At 40.4% G+C, this 18088-nt stretch overlaps 1 protein-coding gene across 1 annotated transcript in view; it reads right to left on the bottom strand.

Annotated features, from left to right (window-relative positions):
- Window positions 1-64: 64 nt before the first annotated feature.
- Window positions 65-18088, bottom strand: part of WASHC4 (WASH complex subunit 4) — a 36655-nt gene continuing 18631 nt past the window's right edge. The window contains exons 19-34 of the mRNA XM_026052271.1: window positions 17545-17650; window positions 16678-16794; window positions 15230-15398; window positions 14926-15080; window positions 13638-13712; window positions 12837-12941; window positions 11108-11242; window positions 10285-10393; window positions 9810-9876; window positions 8974-9060; window positions 8162-8309; window positions 6686-6782; window positions 5983-6179; window positions 4905-5004; window positions 2958-3033; window positions 65-2191 (exon numbers count right to left, since the gene is read on the bottom strand). Coding sequence (XP_025908056.1) covers window positions 2966-3033; window positions 4905-5004; window positions 5983-6179; window positions 6686-6782; window positions 8162-8309; window positions 8974-9060; window positions 9810-9876; window positions 10285-10393; window positions 11108-11242; window positions 12837-12941; window positions 13638-13712; window positions 14926-15080; window positions 15230-15398; window positions 16678-16794; window positions 17545-17650 — 1735 coding nt within the window. The 3' untranslated portion in view covers window positions 65-2191; window positions 2958-2965. The remainder of the gene's footprint in view (window positions 2192-2957; window positions 3034-4904; window positions 5005-5982; window positions 6180-6685; window positions 6783-8161; window positions 8310-8973; window positions 9061-9809; window positions 9877-10284; window positions 10394-11107; window positions 11243-12836; window positions 12942-13637; window positions 13713-14925; window positions 15081-15229; window positions 15399-16677; window positions 16795-17544; window positions 17651-18088) is intronic.

Raw genomic sequence — 18088 nt, 5'->3', positions numbered from 1 at the left:
TGAACCTCTGTTACTGCAGACCACTAAGAATGCGGTTTTCAAAATTACATTTATTAACACAGCTTTATGTACAGAGTGTACTCACAGAACCAAAGAGACTGAGGTAACAAAATACCCTTTTGTACAAGGAGTTAGGAAACCTAAGGGTTACATTTGGTCCTTTGTACCTGAGAAGCTGGAAYGGTCCTTGCTGAAATTCACTCCAGGTTACCTCTAACTGGGGCACTGCTGCGGGGCCCTCTGCCAGGCRGGCACTTGGGCACCCCACAGGGCACGTGGGGCGGCCCATGGAGCATGTGGGGCAGCCCCGGCCCGGCCCTTGGCTGTGGGGCTGGCAGCGGAACAAGCGCGGAAGGGGACGCAGGGGCCCGGCCCCGCTCCGGACRCGGCCAGGGGACAGCGCGGGAGGGCAGCAGGGGCGGTCGCTTTGTCGGGACACGGACGGGCCTCGAGCCCCTTCTGCCTGGGGAGAGGGCCAGAGAGCAGAACTACCCCCTGCCACAAACCCTCTGCCTTTACCTCCTCTGGGAAGTGTGAGCAAGCAAGAGCCTTGGGTTAGTTACCTTTGTTTTGAATCTCCAGAGCTTTGGGTTAGTTACCTTTGTTTTGAATCTCCAGAGCTTTGGGTTAGTTACCTTTGTTTTGACTCCATCCTCACTTCTCCAGACAACTAGTCAGGGTCCAGTTTGTTCCTCTAATCAGCGCAGGAAGGCAAAAGCAATGCAGATGGCTCCCGCAGTGGCACCGCAGCAAGGGTTAAATGCACGTGTCGTTACCACACAGGACATCTAAAACTGGGGCCCTCCTTGTACTGCAGATAGCACAGAGCTTCCTGCACCTATTTGCTACATGACAAAGTTCTCTGTTTAAATACAATAACTACAACCTGGTATTAGCAAGAATAGTTCTTTATCACTGTACATATTTATGAGTGCGCATATATATATTTCTTTGTTAATTTGGCCATATAGGATACATTCAGGGCCCCCGATCTAAAAAGCGTTCTATAAAAATAAGCTTGTGTCTTGTAGAATTTCCCCCACCAGAACCACGCGGGTTTCTGACCGCACGTGACGAAAACGCAGAGCTCAGGGATAGCTGCAAATTACCCCCTGTCTGAGAGGGGGGCCTCAAAAGGAAAAAAACGAGGGGAAGGAGAGCTGCAGGTTTCACAGAGCACAGGCAAAGCCCTGACCGACTGTACACGGTAGCCAGCAAGCCAGTCCCRTGGGAATCAACACGTGCAGCCCATTCTGCCGAGCCATGGACCAGCCCACCAGCGGTGTGGGGCACGCGGGAAGGCTCCGGCACGCCGGTGTCACGAGAAACACCCTAAAGTTAGGCAGGGAACGCAGCCTTCTTAGGGCAGTCTCTCTGCAAGGATAATGAATCAAAACTGAAAGCCTGCAGGAACTCAAGCGGATTTCAACAGTCGTGTTTTCACCAAAGGGACTTGCACATGAGCCTGGCCTCTCCAGTTGCAACAGAAGATCTCTGGTTTTCTGAGAGTTAAAGGGACCGGCAGAAAAGGACATATCAAGGATCCCARGAATCATCTTAATCAGGAAGCCAAGGGTAGAGCAATTGGAACCACATACCTTAAAACCTCATCTTTTTTTGTCATTAGAAGAGATGAAAGAAGCTGGCAATTACAGCCTAATTGTACMGTCAAAGGCCAAAAAGGAAGAAAAAAAGTGAATCTCAGGCTGACTGGAGTGTTTATTCTAGCTAGTAAGTCCTTGTTTTATACTCTGGGACACTGAAACACAATTGTATCTTTTAATGAAACTGGCACTCATTTTTAAGCTAAGTCTAGCTACCTGTTCAAGTCAGGAATCTGAGTAACTCTTGCACAGTATAGAAATTTCTACTTGCAGGCGTTAAAAGATGTTAAATTTCTACAGAGTTCTCACAGTGTTGAGCAGCTTCCGAAATCTGCAGTGCAATTATTGTTAATGGTCAGGCAGGTAAAACTGTATGAAGAGCACAGGAAAAACAACAGACCTACAAAGGCAAGGAAAGACCGATGGGAGGCTGCAACCTGCAGTTAGGCACGCCGGAGTCCTGGTGGGTAAGATCACTTGGCAGGAACAGACACCCCTCACACAGTGTCTGGTCGCAGGAGGAAGAGCTGCTGGCAGTTCCCTCGTGGCTCGGGGGGTTTCCTGACTTCTGTGSACGCACAGCAGACCTTCGGTACAAAACGAGGAGCAAGTTCATTACATTTTTCATGTAATGTATATTCCCCCATTCCCTGACACAGGGTTGGAAAAAGAGCAGGGAGAGATAAACCCGCCAGGATTTTAAATTTCCCACAGCCCAAATAATACACTAAAGGTTTTAGTGTAATACAACATTAATAAGGATTTCCATCTTGTGCAACAGCTTTAACAGCCGCAACATCCACTGCTCTGCCTGCAGCAGAACGTAACACGAGTCCATAGCACTTTGGACAACAAATAGGCCCTTGCTGTGGAGTAAAAACAAACAGTATCTTGCTTTTTTTTTTTTTTTTTTTTTTTTTTTTTTCTCTGAGGGAAGAGACATGCCTGTTGTTAAAGCACTGCTGAGAGGCTTCTTTTTCTTTTTTTTTTTCTCTTTATTCCTCTTTATCAAAATGTTATATTAGAGATGCAAGAAAACATCTAAAAATTAGAAAGATTTTTTTTCTGTAATTTAAAATAGCTTCCTCTAACGTCAAGTTTTATATCATTATTTTCCAGAGAAAAAGACTGCTGAAAATACTGCAAATAAATAACCCCTGCCTGAAAAAAGAGGGGTTTCTAAACAGAGAGAGAGACAACTGCAGCCTTTGCAGCTCTGGCTGTTCACACACTAGTGTACATTTACTACTGGCTTTAGCAGAGAGTGTAAATCAAGTCTACAGCTTTTGCAGAGCATTACAGATAGTGACAAAAAATGAGTTACCCAAGTAGGCAATTACTCATCCCCCATACCGGATTTATCATTTCACAACAGGATCGGCAGGCGCGGAGCTGGCAAGATCTCCGTTGCTTCCCTTAACAGATTCCTCTACAAAGACAAACATGAGGACAGATACGGTTTAACACTTTCAGGAGAGCAGCAGAAAGCCCCAGCACCCGCGTTACGCTCACGTGGCAAAGCAGCCAGCACCACCCCGCCAGCAGATCCTAACTGACCCGCTAGCTACAAACATCCCGGCCCTCTGAAGCGCCCCGTTTGGGGTGAATTCTCCTCAGCGGCAGGATGGCTGGTGTGAAGAGCGGGTGTCTGTGCTCACACACTCTGCAGGGCCCAAGCTGACACGCTGTGCTGGAAGGCCACGATACTGCAGTGATGGTCCCAGCTTTTACTCCGCTGCTCCAARCTTCAGGTATTTCAAGCTTCTCTCACTGCTAGCACATTTTACATTCAAAACCATATGGGTATCCTGACAGCAAATACTTAACCTGAAATATATTTCAGTAACTGCTGTTCTACTGAATGCTCTATCAAAATAGAGAGGATAATTTACCTCTTCTGCTCATCACACTGCTTATAGCTCCCTCCACCATCCCCAAAAGTTAGGCAATGTTTGGAGCAACTCCACTGAATGTGATTGAGTATAAATTCATGGTTAAAGAACTTCCTTTGTCAACTAATTAGCTTCTCTAGTATAAAGAAAAAAACACTGAAGCCAGCGGAGAGCTACAAAGACGATTAAGGGACTGGAACATCTCTCGTATGAGAGACTGAGTGAGTTGGGCCTGTTTAGCCTGGAGAAGAGAAGGCTGAGAGGGGATTTGATTAACATGTATAAGTACATTAAGGGAGAATGTMGGGAGGAAGGGGCCAAGCTCTTCTCAGCGGTGGCCAGTGACAGGACAAGGGGCAATGGGTGCAAGCTGCAACACAGGCAGCTCCATCTCCATGTGAGCAGGAACTTCTTCCCTGTGAGGGTGMCAGAGCCCTGGCACAGGCTGCCCAGGGAGGCTGTGGAGTCTCCTTCTCTGGAGATCTCCCCAGCCCACCTGGATGYSRCCCTGTGCCCCRTGCTCTGGGTGTCCCTGCTGGAGCAGGGGGTTTGGACTAGATGATCTCTAGAGGTCCCTTCCAACCTCAACCAKTCTGTGATTCTGTGATTCAGTTCCAACAATCTCACAGGTCACTCTTGAGTGTCTSTCAGAACTACAGTGGAAAGTTATTTATCAATTCAATTTTTAATTATTACTATATTCAGCCATGGGAGACTTGCGTTTCCAAGAATATGGTGACTGATCTGTATGTTCACACCTGTACCCTTGGCAGCGTTCTCATTTAAAGAGGTTTTAAAACATACACGACAATTTCTCACAGCCAAGAGACTTTTCCAGATTTCAGAAGGGAACAAACGTGCACATGTCCATGTAAGAGCAAAATTCCCGTGTTTACTCAAGAGATCTTACTACCAATTGCTATGCTGATCTTTGAAAAATTAAGTGGTACACCAGAACACACAATAAACATCCAAAAGTTAGCTCCAATAGTTGCAAGCATCACCTGCCTGTGCAAGTTGAGAAAACATCTGTTCAACAACACGTGAAAAAAACAGTTTTCCAGCACAGGTTGTGCAGAGGGGGCTGCCATTGACAGAATGGGTGACAGAGAGGGAAAGCTGATCCTGACTTACTGAACTTAATACTATTGCTAGTCTGAAACTCTTCCTGGCCTCGTTTTTTTCTTCCCTCTAGAAGTCAGCTTAAAATTCCCCTGTTTCAGAGAAGATCGCTAAGGGATTGTCCTGCTGAAACATCCTCAATCCAGAAAACACTTTCTGGAATTCAACCCACTAGCAAGAGAGTAGCAATGGAGAAAAAGGCAAGGGCACTTCTGCACTTCTTTCCCTCAAGCAGACAAAACAAAACAAAATCAAAACAAGTCTTCTACAGTCAGCATTCACTCACCTTCTTTCTCTCTCTTTTCCTGGTTTTCTTCTGCTGCAGTTTTATCTGCTCGGAAAAATATTCTTGCACTGCTTAGTGAGAAATAAAGCAGTTCAAATTCCTAAATAAAAAGATACAGAATGGAGTGTTAAGTTATCAAAAAAAAATCTGTAGACCAATATGAACAGGCTCTTTCAGAAGCATCTCAGGCAGTAAGATTTCAATTAAAATTGATCAATCAATTGAAAAATGCTTTCTCCCCCATGCCTGATGCACATGCATTTTATAAAGCAGAGGGCAGCCAGAACCTGGAAGAATAATGAAAATTAAGCAGCACCCATGCAGTAAAAATGGGACTAAGCCACCGAGGCTCAAAATGCAGTTTGCAGCAGCAGTGAAGATCTGCAACACCCTGCCTGTGGAAAACCATGCCAGAACTAAACGTAGGGGACCAGAGGCTTGGTCCGTCACTGACCAAGGCCAAGGTTCCCCTAACAGCAGAGGAGCAGCCGCCCCAGCGCAGGCCCTTGGCAGCACGAGGGCAKGCAGGGCTTCAGCAACACAGGGGCAGCTGCAGAACGCAAGCAGGGACCGTGCAGAACAACTACAGCTACAACTACTGTCCTGTGCCAGCCTGGAGGCGAAAGCAAAGCGAGGGGAGGCAGGGAGCACTCGTGTCCCTGCTGCAGCCAGGGCGGCTGCGCTTCAGAATTCAATAATTTGTCTTGCCCCTGGCAGCTGCCATATACTGCAACTTTGCAACCTAGGGAAGCAATACCCAAGCAGCTCTGCAGATTCAAAGTGCTATAGGCAATCTCTCTTCTAATAAATGTAATTGAAAAGCTGCTCTTTCCTATTTAAGCATTTAGATTTTAATTGTAGTAGTCAAAGACCGCCAATCAAACAACTGAAATTGCTAAGAGTGCTCAGGATATTCCCTGCAAATAATATATCTGAAATCTTTGTGTTTTTGTTGTTTCTGCTCCGGGACACACTCTGCTTTTGCTCTCGCTGTGCTCCTTTGGGAAACAGTTGCCTGAACCATGATGGGTAAGCGCAGAACTGTGCAAAGGACACAGCTTGAGCCATGCAAACAAACCTGCAAGCAAACTTCCAGGCGCTTGTGGGTCAAGTTCATAGTTTGCAGCAGTTTTTCGTCTTGATTAGTGGACTGCACATTCTGYTGTTTAGCTACTGCTCTGATTTCCTTCACGTATTTCTCTCGAACAGACTGGAACCAGTGCAGCGAATCAAACTCCTGGTACTGATCCAAAAGCTTCAGAATATAAGCCACTCCTGTAGTCACCAACAAACCGTTTTCCACAGTCAGCATGCAACTAGTGAAACGTGTTCAGTTAACGTCTCTGAGGGACTGGGCTTAAGTTCTTAACGCTCATGTGGTCAAGCTCTCATCTACAATTAACGTTACATCTACATACTGCAGCATGTAGTACAATTACATCTAACAGAGGGAGAATAAAGAGCATATCTTACTCTTTAGGCTCCTAGGGCTTACATAAAGACCCGAATATATTCTCATTTTTAGGCTGCAATCTTTTGAGGAAAAAGGAAAAAGGCGGAATGGGAGGGGAGGTACCACACGGTGCCACACAGGGCAGAATTGTTGCTCAGTTACTTCATACTCCATGCTTACGAGTTCCTCTACAAAACAAAACCCTGCAGCTCACTGTGCTGACACCAAAACAACCCAAATTTAAATTTGGRAAACTGGATACACACCAAATAAGCAGCAAACTTCTTGTGCAAGTATCTGGAGGGCCAGTCAGAGCACTGAAACTTACCCATGGCAAATCCATCATCAGTGAAAGCTGCTCCACTTTTGTTCTTCTTATTCAGTTTCTCCTTGCAGCTGATTGAATGTTCTACAAAATTGAGGGTCTGAAAGAATGAAAAAACAACTGGTTTTGAATCATCATAAAAGACTTAAAAATGTAAAAGGTATGTGAATGTTGTTAGCTATAAATACAATTCCATTCCCAAACTACACTAATTATATCCTACATCATGAAATGCTTGTTCTTTTTGTAGATTCGGGGTGTGTGTGTGTGTGTGTGGAAAGAGCTTAGCTGAGTTTTGGAAGACATTTGTTTAGGCACCTGTATATAACACAAGGTGCAACCTCATCCTTGCTGTATGCATTAGACTCTATTGCTTAGCTCCCCCTGGAGAAATAGTAATGGAAACTTAACTAAAGCACAGGGTAACCAAAATAGTCCAAGCAGCTGGAAGGCTCAGTTAGAGGATATTAAGGTTTCAAAGGGACAACATATTATTTCACTCTATTTAGACAACTGAATGAAGATTTCCACAACATTCTAAAATTTACTACAATGTTAAAAAATAGATGTGTAGTACTATCAAGCAAAGGTTGTGTCTCTGTACATATAGCAACCTTTGGGACATGGAAATGAGTGTACAGTAACAACTYGCTGACAATCTACAACACAACTTAAAAACATCAAAATGCATTTCAGCATAAAATGGGGGGCACATTACAAAATAGTATTTATCAAAAAGAGAAGTAGRCAAATGGGAAGAGGAACAAAAGTACTTGCCAAGCATTTCCTTTCCCTCACTTCTGTTACAATAATACACTTCCTTATGCTCTGAGTTTGTGTGGCTCACCTATGTTTCAAAATTAGTTCTTTAATTATATTAAGTTTCTAAAATGAGATGTTCTAAAATGAGATGGTTCTGTTTAGACCATTTAGGCCTTCAATGTGAGCTGCTTTTGATTAGTCAGAATCCTGTACTCRGGATGACAACTCAGGTTGGTGCATTTCTTTTTAAAAGAGAATCAGTTCTGGTTTCATTAACAAGTTGCAATAGAGAGGGCTTCAACTTTATTGCTCTGGAGTACACCATTAAGGGAGCACGAAGGTACCTACTGGGATGCTGAGAGAGCACACACAGCAGACAGCTGAAGAACAGCATTTCAAACTCCCCTCATCTTTGCTGGTTCTATTTCCCCTTTTCTGATTTTGGATTCTCCAATTTGATTCACRTGGGAGGAGAAATATTTAAAATTAGCTTTTAAGTTGCTACTGTATGAGTTATTGCAAAATAAGTAAACAAAGTCAAGCAAAATGGCTTTAGAGAGCTGCTAACAAAGCCAGACACCAAGCAGCAGGTCTAACCACAACCAGGGAAGAAAGTGGAACACGCTGATCAACTGCTCCACATAAAACCTTCTAGCACAAATCTGCTCGGTTCCTTTTTTCAGGAATACGAACGGACCCACACAGGCRAGCACCAACCAGCGGGGGCACGATGATGTAGAAGTTGCGCAGGTGCATGTTCTTCGGGCTGCGGAACTCGGGCGCAAAGACGTCCACCAGCATTTTGAAGTACTCCGTTCCCTCCGCAAAGTTGCGCGTGAGATCGCCGAGCACGGAGTCCAGCTGCCTGCCAAGAACAAGCACCGTGTTGGCTGCACCCTGCCCAGGTGCAGCTGCGTGTGGCCTGCCCTGGGCTAACACCGAGTTGCTTTGCGGGGTAACGACCCTCTCTCTAAGCTCGAGTTACATCCCCGGTCCGGCTTGCTGACTAGAGGATCTGAGATTGCTCCCCAACTACTGGGCAACCTCGGATCATGTTGGACTCATCTGATTTCCTCGTAACTCTCAGGGGTGTCAAAGAGGAGTCTAAAGATAGACTATATAGGCAGTACTTTTAATTTTCCCTTAAAAAAAAAAAAAGAAAAAAAAGGAGGAGGGGGAAAGGACCTATGCATTCAAGATATGGATGTCAGGCACTGGTGAAAAGAACATACGTTAGCTTTCAAGTCACAAGAACTTTATCAAGCTGGATTCTACAGCAGCGCAGTTAGCATAAATACCACAATGCCTTTAGCAATTTTGTAAGTATTGTTTCTATTTTCCCCCTTTTTGAAGARCAAGTATTTTTGCATAAAATTAAGTTGAACATCAAAACATCCCCCAACAATGTAAATTTTGTTGTAACACTTTTCAACGTCCCCCAAAATATAACTAAAAACTTGTGTTTCTCTAAAATTATAATTTTATTATCCCATTCCCTCCTCAGCCCTCCAAGCATGATGCTAAGGTACCTTGCTGCTTTTTGGGTTTCTTCTGAGAGCCCTTCTTCTTTCACTAGCTCTTCAAAATTAACAATATCTTCCAGATCAGGAACAAACCTGAAAACTTACTGTTTGTTAGAATTATGTTCAATTGCTTTTATTCACTGACGTATCTATTGTAATATATAATTTCATTAATAAGATATCTTGTCTTCTGGGCTCCCGAACTACATGCAAGTTATATAACATCTGTGATCCCTTTCTTTTAGAAGCACTATTAAATGCAAGCACAACCTGCATCACACATTTCTGCTTTTCCTAGGCTACCATCTCTTTTCTCAAGCATTTGTTGCYCTGGATAATTCACTGCCACTTGCCTACAACCAACCATTTCCTTGCACATAACAGTCACTAGATTTTAATGACTCTCTACGCTCATATAAGCACAAATAATCAAAGCAGAAAGAAGTATCAGATAGCCGTGAATTTTGTTTTTAAGTATTAGTTTTTAAGTACTATTTTTCYTTGATGCACCTAGACTCTCTTAAGAGTGGTTAATATCAGAACCTAGGAGTAATGACTTAAGTACACATTCTATAAAGTCCTTTTCGATGTCTTTCCATATAATTCATTTGATTCTTGGTGTTCCACAGCAATCATTTCACAGCTCCTTGGAATTCCGAAAACATTTCTCACACTCCCAGTGAGATGAAGGCATACAGATGAACCCTTGCTATTTTTATTCAAATGATACATTTACTTAGAGAGGACTAGAGGAACAGAACTTTTCTAGGGAATATCAGCAGGAATGAGGAACAAAGGAAGGGGAAAGTAGAAACAGAAAAATAAAATATTTGTGGCAGTACCTAATTGCACTGCTACAGCAATGAAGTCCACCAGATCTTATCATTCGCACGTAACCCATCCCATTGCCTTTAAAAACAAGAAAAAGGAGTTAGTTGGGTGTTATTATTTAATATGTGTACACACACACAYACACACACTYCACAACTCTTACCAAGCACCAAAACATAAATTTGCCGTAACCTTTTTGATAAAGAAATTGTTCTGAAAAAATAAGACAACACAGAGACAAGCAGGAGCGTGGAGAGAGGCTAAACCCTAGTGTCAGGAGTCCACTGGAAAAGAAAAGCACGAAGAAAACACACATAGCAAAGCTCCCATCTGTACTATTAGATAAGAGTACTGATTACACATGAGGTTCAAGTGTACTCCCCTCCATACAAGTGCTTTTGGCCTAAGCTWAAGTCCTGTTTATAATACACTATGAAAACTTTTCCAAAAAACCCTTTTAACATTATCTTACATAGGTTTTCATACCGATTTGACTTATGAGTTGTCTGAACTGGTCAAGGTAACTTTGGCCATCCGGGGTCATTCCAAGTTTTCTGATGCCTCGGTTGAATTTATCTGCTCTCTCAAAGGGATACTGGAGAAATTATTTTAGAAAAAATGTGTATGAATAACCACTTATCCATCAATACTTACACATATATACATTTCATATCAATACAGTTCTATCTGTCACACATCTCTACCTCGTAGCTACAGTTTCATTTTACGTATAAGTCTGCCTGTCTACATTTGTTTTCAAGGGCTGTTTCATTAAGTCACTTGTGAAAGCTGCACAGTGAAACAGAAGAGTTACTTTTATCTGAATAATACCTTGCAGAAATAAGCACTTGACAATCAAAAAAACTGCTAGTGTATTTTCTAATACAGTAAAATACAGTATTGTCTTGTTCTTTAGAAATCAATTTTCCTTCATTGGAAATTAGACCCAAATCTCCATTTATTGACACAGTAAATGCWACATGTTCATTTTGGCTTCTGTCTGAATTAATCTTACTATTCCAAACAGACAATTGTTGAACCAGAAGTCTGGGACCTACAATAGATGAATTGTGTCAAATCATCTTTTGCAGATCTTCGACAGAATGATTTTATCCAATCAACACAAAAAACATAATGCAACCATTCTGAAAATGAGAAAAGAAAATGCTGTCACTCTGTCTGGAAATACATATGCAAATAAAAAGGAAAGTTGTGACATTTTATGGTTTAGTGCAAGTTCAGCTTCACTTCYATGAAAGCAGCACACTTTTCAGCCGAGATATTCTCAATGCTTCCCAGGTTACTATACCTTGTGATCATTTTGATCCTTGACTTCCCTGAAGAATCTGATGTCTTTGATAAGCCTGGATTTGATATGCTCATCATACATGAACTGGCTAAAGATATAAAACTTTTTCCTCAAGAATTGGTAAGTGAAGTTCACCTAAAATAAAGTTAAAAGTCAAACTGAGAAAGTTAATAAAATAACATACAACCTTAGCAACTCCTCTTTAGCAGCTTCCTGAATAACTTGCATTTATGATAACACTATTTTCAAAATAGAAAATAGAAAATAGAATTAGAAAATAGAAATTAGAAATAGAAAATAGAAAACTGCCATAGTTTTAATTTATTATTCCTCACTCTTTTCCTGATCCTTTTACTTTCATTGTTTAAAAAAAAAAAAAAATTAAGAGTCTTCTTGTGAAAGGCTGACTCTCTTTCAGGAATGGCAGAAGAGATGGGGCATAAATTGGTCATTTCAGTACTTTGACCGGCCCAATATCGTCAGAAATATCCCGTTACTGTCTGTTCAAAACAAAACATTTCAAGTTGAAAAGGGCAAACACGCTCAACCTCCTCAGTCAAACTGTGGAGTCTGCACAACCTCTTGGTCCAGCTTTTCACTTCCATAAAAACTTCTTAGAAATATTCCTCCCTAAGGCAAAACCCATTTTCCCTCTACACATTAATTTTCACRTCTACCCAAACAACCTCAGTCAGAAGCAAACAAAGCTGCAACGCCTGCTTCAGGAAATACTGCAAAAAGCAGGACAACTTTTTCAGTCGCTCAAGTCACTGAAGTAAGCAAGACTTAACTACTCTAGCATCAAAAAGAAAACAGAGATCAACAGTGCAAGATGAGGCAGCACGAAAATCTTTTTTCCTAATCATTTCCACTTTCAAAGTAATGACCTGGGAGTCAGCTCAACGTTCACCAAGTTCCTTGCTTTATTTGTTGATAGARAACAGAAGACTGGGACAAAGAAAATAGCAAAGAGTAAAAATATAAGTAACAGATTTGAAAGTGACAGATTTGAAATCATCTGAGAAAACACTAAGCTGAACTTCAACCCTATATCTAAATATGAGAACAATGATAAATTCCTGCTGCAATAAATAAGCTACAGGAGGCTGCACTCATATTTACCATGCAGAAAGAAAAATTTTCTCTTCTGTTTAAGAAAWCCATCTGCATCACCAACAACATTATGAGGATTCTAGTAAGACTGAGCCTTCAAATAAATTATCATAGATCAGCAGTTTCCATTTCATTAATTGGAAAGCGGCTTTTTCTTAAGAATAATTAYTACAAGATCCACTTAAATTAACACTGCATTTCTTACCAAGATTTGTTTAGCAGCAAAAATACCTGCATAACAAGGACTAATAAGCAGCAACTTACAGTGTGTTAATTTATGCATGCAATTTAATGTCAAAATCCTGTAGCACATATTTGATAAATATTATTTTCATCATTATTTAATTCAGAGTTCTAACTCTGCTTCTACAGGTAYCTTTCTGGATCTCTTCAGTAGTTTGTATGCAGCAGCCAGTAGCAGCATAACTCCTAAGAGAATTTCTGATATAGGCTGCATGATTCCCAAGAACTGTTCTATTCAGTAATACACAAAACCAATCACTATTGTGTTATTGAAATTGCACAGTCAAACCCTTTGGTAATAGAAAAAGTTTGGAGGCTCTTTTGCACTATTAAAAGTGAATTTAAAAAAGGCAGAATATACTAATACACTCACTGTTGTGTTCATGATGCCTGTTCCGTGAGTTCGGATTGAATTAGCAATATGCCGGATATTGATAGTGTTCAAGTGTTTGTTATTACTAGTTCTTTCAATGAATATCTAGGAAGAGAAAAAGAAAAAAGAAATTATTTACCCCAAACAGACCTCACGATAGATCAACAGTCTAGGTAGCCCACACATCAAATCAAAAAGCAGCCACTAACTGTTGCTTAGGGCTATGCATATGATGAACTCTACCCTGTACAACCCTCCAACCTCTGATGATTTAATGTTTCAAAGAAGACACTTCATCCAAACTCTCCTGTTTGAGCCCATCYTTCATGAACGGGTCTAATTTCTTTTGGCCCCACTGAATGAAATATTATTAGAGAAAGCATTTGCTTTTCTTTCAGCTGCTCAGTTTCAGAGAGGGCACCTCACACAATCAACAGGAGATTATTCACGTTCTCCATATCATGCATGACTTCTCTTATAACCCCTCCTCAGATATTCTTATTTCAAGACAAAAAATAATGGATGCACAATATGCCCTTAAATAGCAGCCAATCGTGCTTGCAACCTCCTCTTCTTTACTGTAACATTTGCGATGGGTGATCCTACAATATGCAACTACATTCAAAGAGTATTCTCAGAGATTATCTATAGTGTCCCCAAAGTTTTTCCAGAGCTGTAACTGCCACTGTACAACTCATCACCAAGCATACGCAGCTGGGCACACAGTCCTACACATACCTACTTTGCACTGCTCAAAGCCTTCAAACTACAGCCAAACTGAAGGTGCAGAACATACTTTACCTGATTATTCAGATTGTAGAGGTAGCGAGACACAAAAACATGAATATTTCTCATGATTTCCAAAACATCCAGACCCTGAAACAATATTATCTATTGAGAAACTTTATCACAGTTTTTCTCAGTAACTATCGAGATGCGTAACTGCCATTTCTATAGTCCCTTGAAAACATTCAGGGAATCGGCATTTTCCCTCTTCAACATTAATAAAAAAGAAACTACACAATTTGTTTTCAGTGCTTATAAGCTGTCACTTGGAAAAACAAAAAAAGGCAGCTAAGCTTATACATTTAATTTATACTTCTGCCTTTAGCTTTCCCTAAAAGCAAGGGATCAATTCTACCTGGCAAGTCAGAAAAAAAAACACTGATAGATTAGGCTGTTCTCATATAGCTATTTTTTGATTTAGTTTTCTTCATTCTGTTTAGAACACTGACATTTTCTATTTGTTATTTAATCTGAGGACTCTGTTTCCAGTCAAGGACTGTATCAGGATTTTTCTGGCTTTGTTTTCTTTGTTACCTTAAAATAGATAAAGCTCCTGGTGGGATCAATGTTATGAGAAAAAAATATTGAGAAAAAAGAATTCTCTACAACACAAATTTGATGTCCAAACATTGCTAATAGAAAGAGAAAAAGCCAAAGTAAGAAAAACTATAAGGAACTGTACTTTGTTTCAATAAGGAGAGAAGTAACCAGAGTTTGGGTTTTCTCTCCCAACTTCAGAAAGCACAGCCTCTGAGAACACGAGAAATGGAAGCTGTATAAAGAAAAGCAATGTATCTATAAACTCTTGAAGAAAAATCACTATAAATACATAAATTGTACTTCTTTTGCACCCACTCATCAAGTAAGTTGGCCATTAACTTGACGAAACACTAACTTCATTCTACAGGTAACCATGGTTAGGAGTTTCTAAGAGGCTCTAGGTCACTCTTCTAATAAGCTAAACGGAGGCCTCAATTTTGTAGATGTCCAGACTATTAAACACTGGCCCTCTTAGTGACTGACAGGCAGAACCTGATCAGAAGCAGGCAATGAAGCAGGGAAAATATTAAACGTGGTGTTAGAAACCACAGAGACTTCACAAACGCAATATGAAATTAACTGATGCTGGTTCTAAGTATTTCCAAAGAACGGTAAGGCCACGTCTCAGAAGTCATCAAGAAATTAGGCACTGTGGGTGTTTTTTTTCCCCTTCCAAGCAGTTCTCCAAATTTCATTTTAACCTTTGAATAGCTCTCTAGGATGACAATGCAATAGCACAATTTATTATCCTATGGAATCGCACCTGTTCCAGAGTCTGGCTGGGAAGATGTGCTTCAGTCATGTTCAAACCATATCGCTGAGTTGCTAGGTTTCTCATTTCACTATAGGTAGCCCAGTCATGAAGAGCTACAGTTGTTAAGTTGTAGAAGGTCTTGTCCAAATAGTGTGTCACATAAGCTGTAAACACRCAAAAAGATTAACTAAAATAGCATACATACGTATGCTACATACAGAGCAAATTTGGGAAAAAAAAGTAAAAAGATGCGCTATAACCAAACTGCAAGAGAGAGAAAATAATGGTAGGAAGAAAAGTTATTACAACTCACCTTTTATGTCAATGAAGCGATTGAAAAAACGTATCGGGTTCAGAAAGAAGAAATGAGCTAGATCCTTCATACCAACTCTGAAGGGATTTCTGTCATCAAGTTTTAGGTGTGTATGAACTGACAGGCGTAGGTCTTTTTCTATCTCTTTACATAATTTGTCCAGCAGGTGCTATTTAGGTAGGTTTGGAAAATAGAAATCAAAAGACTGTCAACATCCACTYGCAATGTTCTGTTGCCAGAACTAACATCTCTGCACTGCATAAAWGCACTGTATAAAAGATTGTATAAAAGACTGAGCAAATAGTGAAGACCGTTTTGCCATAGAGGGATACACAAGTGAAAGTGAAATAAGAGTTCATACACAAGATGTTCACACTACATAAGAGTTCAACACAATTCAAATGTCTTTTCACTTTCATCTTAAGGAGAACCAAGCTTATGGCTATTTATCTAGAGAAATCCTTCCAAATATGAATCTGGAAAATATTGCACTTATGAAGTACTTTCATACAGCACAAGAGGTGCATTATGGTCTCTTAACTAAGACCAGAGAAATTTAGGAAATGCTCAAGGCAATAAAAGATGTTTAGTGCTCAAAAAGCAATGTCTGTCCAAATCCTTCCCCACATACACAAAAGCAATGAACTGTAACGACCTGAATAAGTCTCCTAAAGTGCTTCGTTAYGAAAACACAGTTTCATGTTTATATTTGAACAGACATTCTCTTCTCCTAACACACACGAACCCTCCAAATACAGATTCAGCAATCCATGGACATTAGCAAAATACAAATCATCTTTTGCAAAGCAAAGTGGCAAAGCACACGTGGAAATGACACTGTGATATCAGCAGGCAGAAGGAAGCTGTTCTCTCCCCAAGCCCTGTAGTCTATTTACAGCTAACAGGTTGAGAAGACTTTTTTCCCCTGTGTTTGTAATGTGTGCACTCCTTATAAACCCTAATTCTCATATATGGAGCAGGTTTCCAATAAAAGAACAGAAAAGCTTTGCAATATGCAATTTGGCCTCACCTTCAGCAGAATATTAGTTTTTGAGCTAGTCTAAATAAAATTCTTCAGAAGTTGAGTCCTAGGGCCAACAAAAAAGTGAATTCACATTTACACTCTGTTAAGTACCCTTTGTAAWTTATGCAATAGCCCTCTTAGAGGCTATTTACACAGCCTCCACTTGAAAGAGACAGATACATAAAGCTAACAAAAGAACATTCTTTCTGCAGTAATACAAACAGAAATGGGCGATACAGAATTCTTGCCAGCCTATTTAGTACAATCCAGAGCACAATATTTTCATACCCTTAAACAACACTCTTAACCATTAATACCATTAATAATAATTTTATAGACTATATCAAGTTAAGTACCACGGATGTGGGCCTAAACAATATTYCAAACATACTGTTGCCTTTAATTCCCATTCACAATAAATTACCTCATTGAGCACTTCCATGATTTCTTTGTCGTAGCATTCCAGAAGAACCTCATAGGATTCCAAGTGTCTTGCGTGCATCATAGCAGGTACACAGTCTCGTAGTGCACTAAACATATACTGAAAAACAGCTGTTATGCTTAACCAACAGACTAGCAGGCTGCCAAGAGCATCGTGAATGACATTCAAAGCTAACTTAAATCAGAACCTCTCATCTTCCATCATTATTGAAAACAAGCCTCAGAAGTTCAACTAAAGTTCCTCTTTTGTTTAATCTGAGGTTTTCATTTGTCACTGATTGGTTAACTGAAAGGTTTTAACTACTGACAATTTCACCTCAGGCAATTTCCACTGGCAGTATTTTAATGCCACTATTAACCACAGCATGCACAATACTGGATCAGATAATGGATTCTATCAGGATAAGCATGCCAAGGTATGAATCATTTTTTTTACAGCAAAAACTTATTGCTTAAAAAGATGAGGCGACAAAGGGGAGAAGACCAGGACAACTATTTCATGCAGCATCACTGAACACTGCAGCAAGTGCTTTAGATGCATCTAAACCAGACTGTGAGAAAAAAAGCTAGTGTTAAAGTTCATCAATAGCTGCCTTTTTCCCATTAGAACAAATAAGAGAAGAAGTGAGAAACATAAAGAGTTAACTCCAGAGTTTTACAGAAATCTAAAAGATATACTTTTGTTAGACTTGCCCAAATTTGTACATAATCTGTAGCTAACTCTTGCCTGAGCATGTTTTTTTTTCACTGAAGATTTTTCTTGAAGAGTTTCAGTCAAGCTCTTTTCCTCTTCTCCCATCCCTCCCATTACAGTGTCCTGTTAAACTAAGTTACTCACACTGTTACTTACATGCAGTCTAGCAGAATCAACAGCATTTTCATAGACGTCATCTAAGTAGATCGGGAAGACTGCTCGATGCCAGTATAAGAAACAACAGTCACATTGTGCTTGAACGCTAGAACACAAGATTACTGCTTGGGCACAGAACCAGAGGAAGTCGTTCTTCTAGCATAACAATATGTATTTTAGTGGCTTTAAACTAAAGTCAACTGCTTTTCAAGTTTAAGTTTTACATGGTTATCCTAATTTTGCAGATGCTTTGTCCTTTAAAAGAAAGTTTAAGTTCCATTGGCTTCTTTATAAACAAACAGTACAGCTGCTTTAGCAAGTGTTTACTCGACCTCTGAAAGAACTGAATCTTACACTACAGCAATATCCTAAGTAATTCTCTTGAACTCAGCAATCATATTGATCTAACCTAACTTCAGTAGCAAAAAAGTCAAGCACATATTCTAGCTTTCTATCATTAAGACAGAAATGGGAAACTATCTYCTTATCACAGCCCATGTGCAGCAGTTGGTTCATCCTAGGATAAGCCATGTGTTTAAGGTTT

Source organism: Nothoprocta perdicaria, unplaced genomic scaffold (assembly GCF_003342845.1).
Source record: "Nothoprocta perdicaria isolate Ctin4 unplaced genomic scaffold, notPer1 scaffold_86, whole genome shotgun sequence".
Classification (NCBI taxonomy): Eukaryota; Metazoa; Chordata; class Aves; order Tinamiformes; family Tinamidae; genus Nothoprocta; species Nothoprocta perdicaria.
This window is presented reverse-complemented; position numbering and strand designations above follow the sequence as displayed.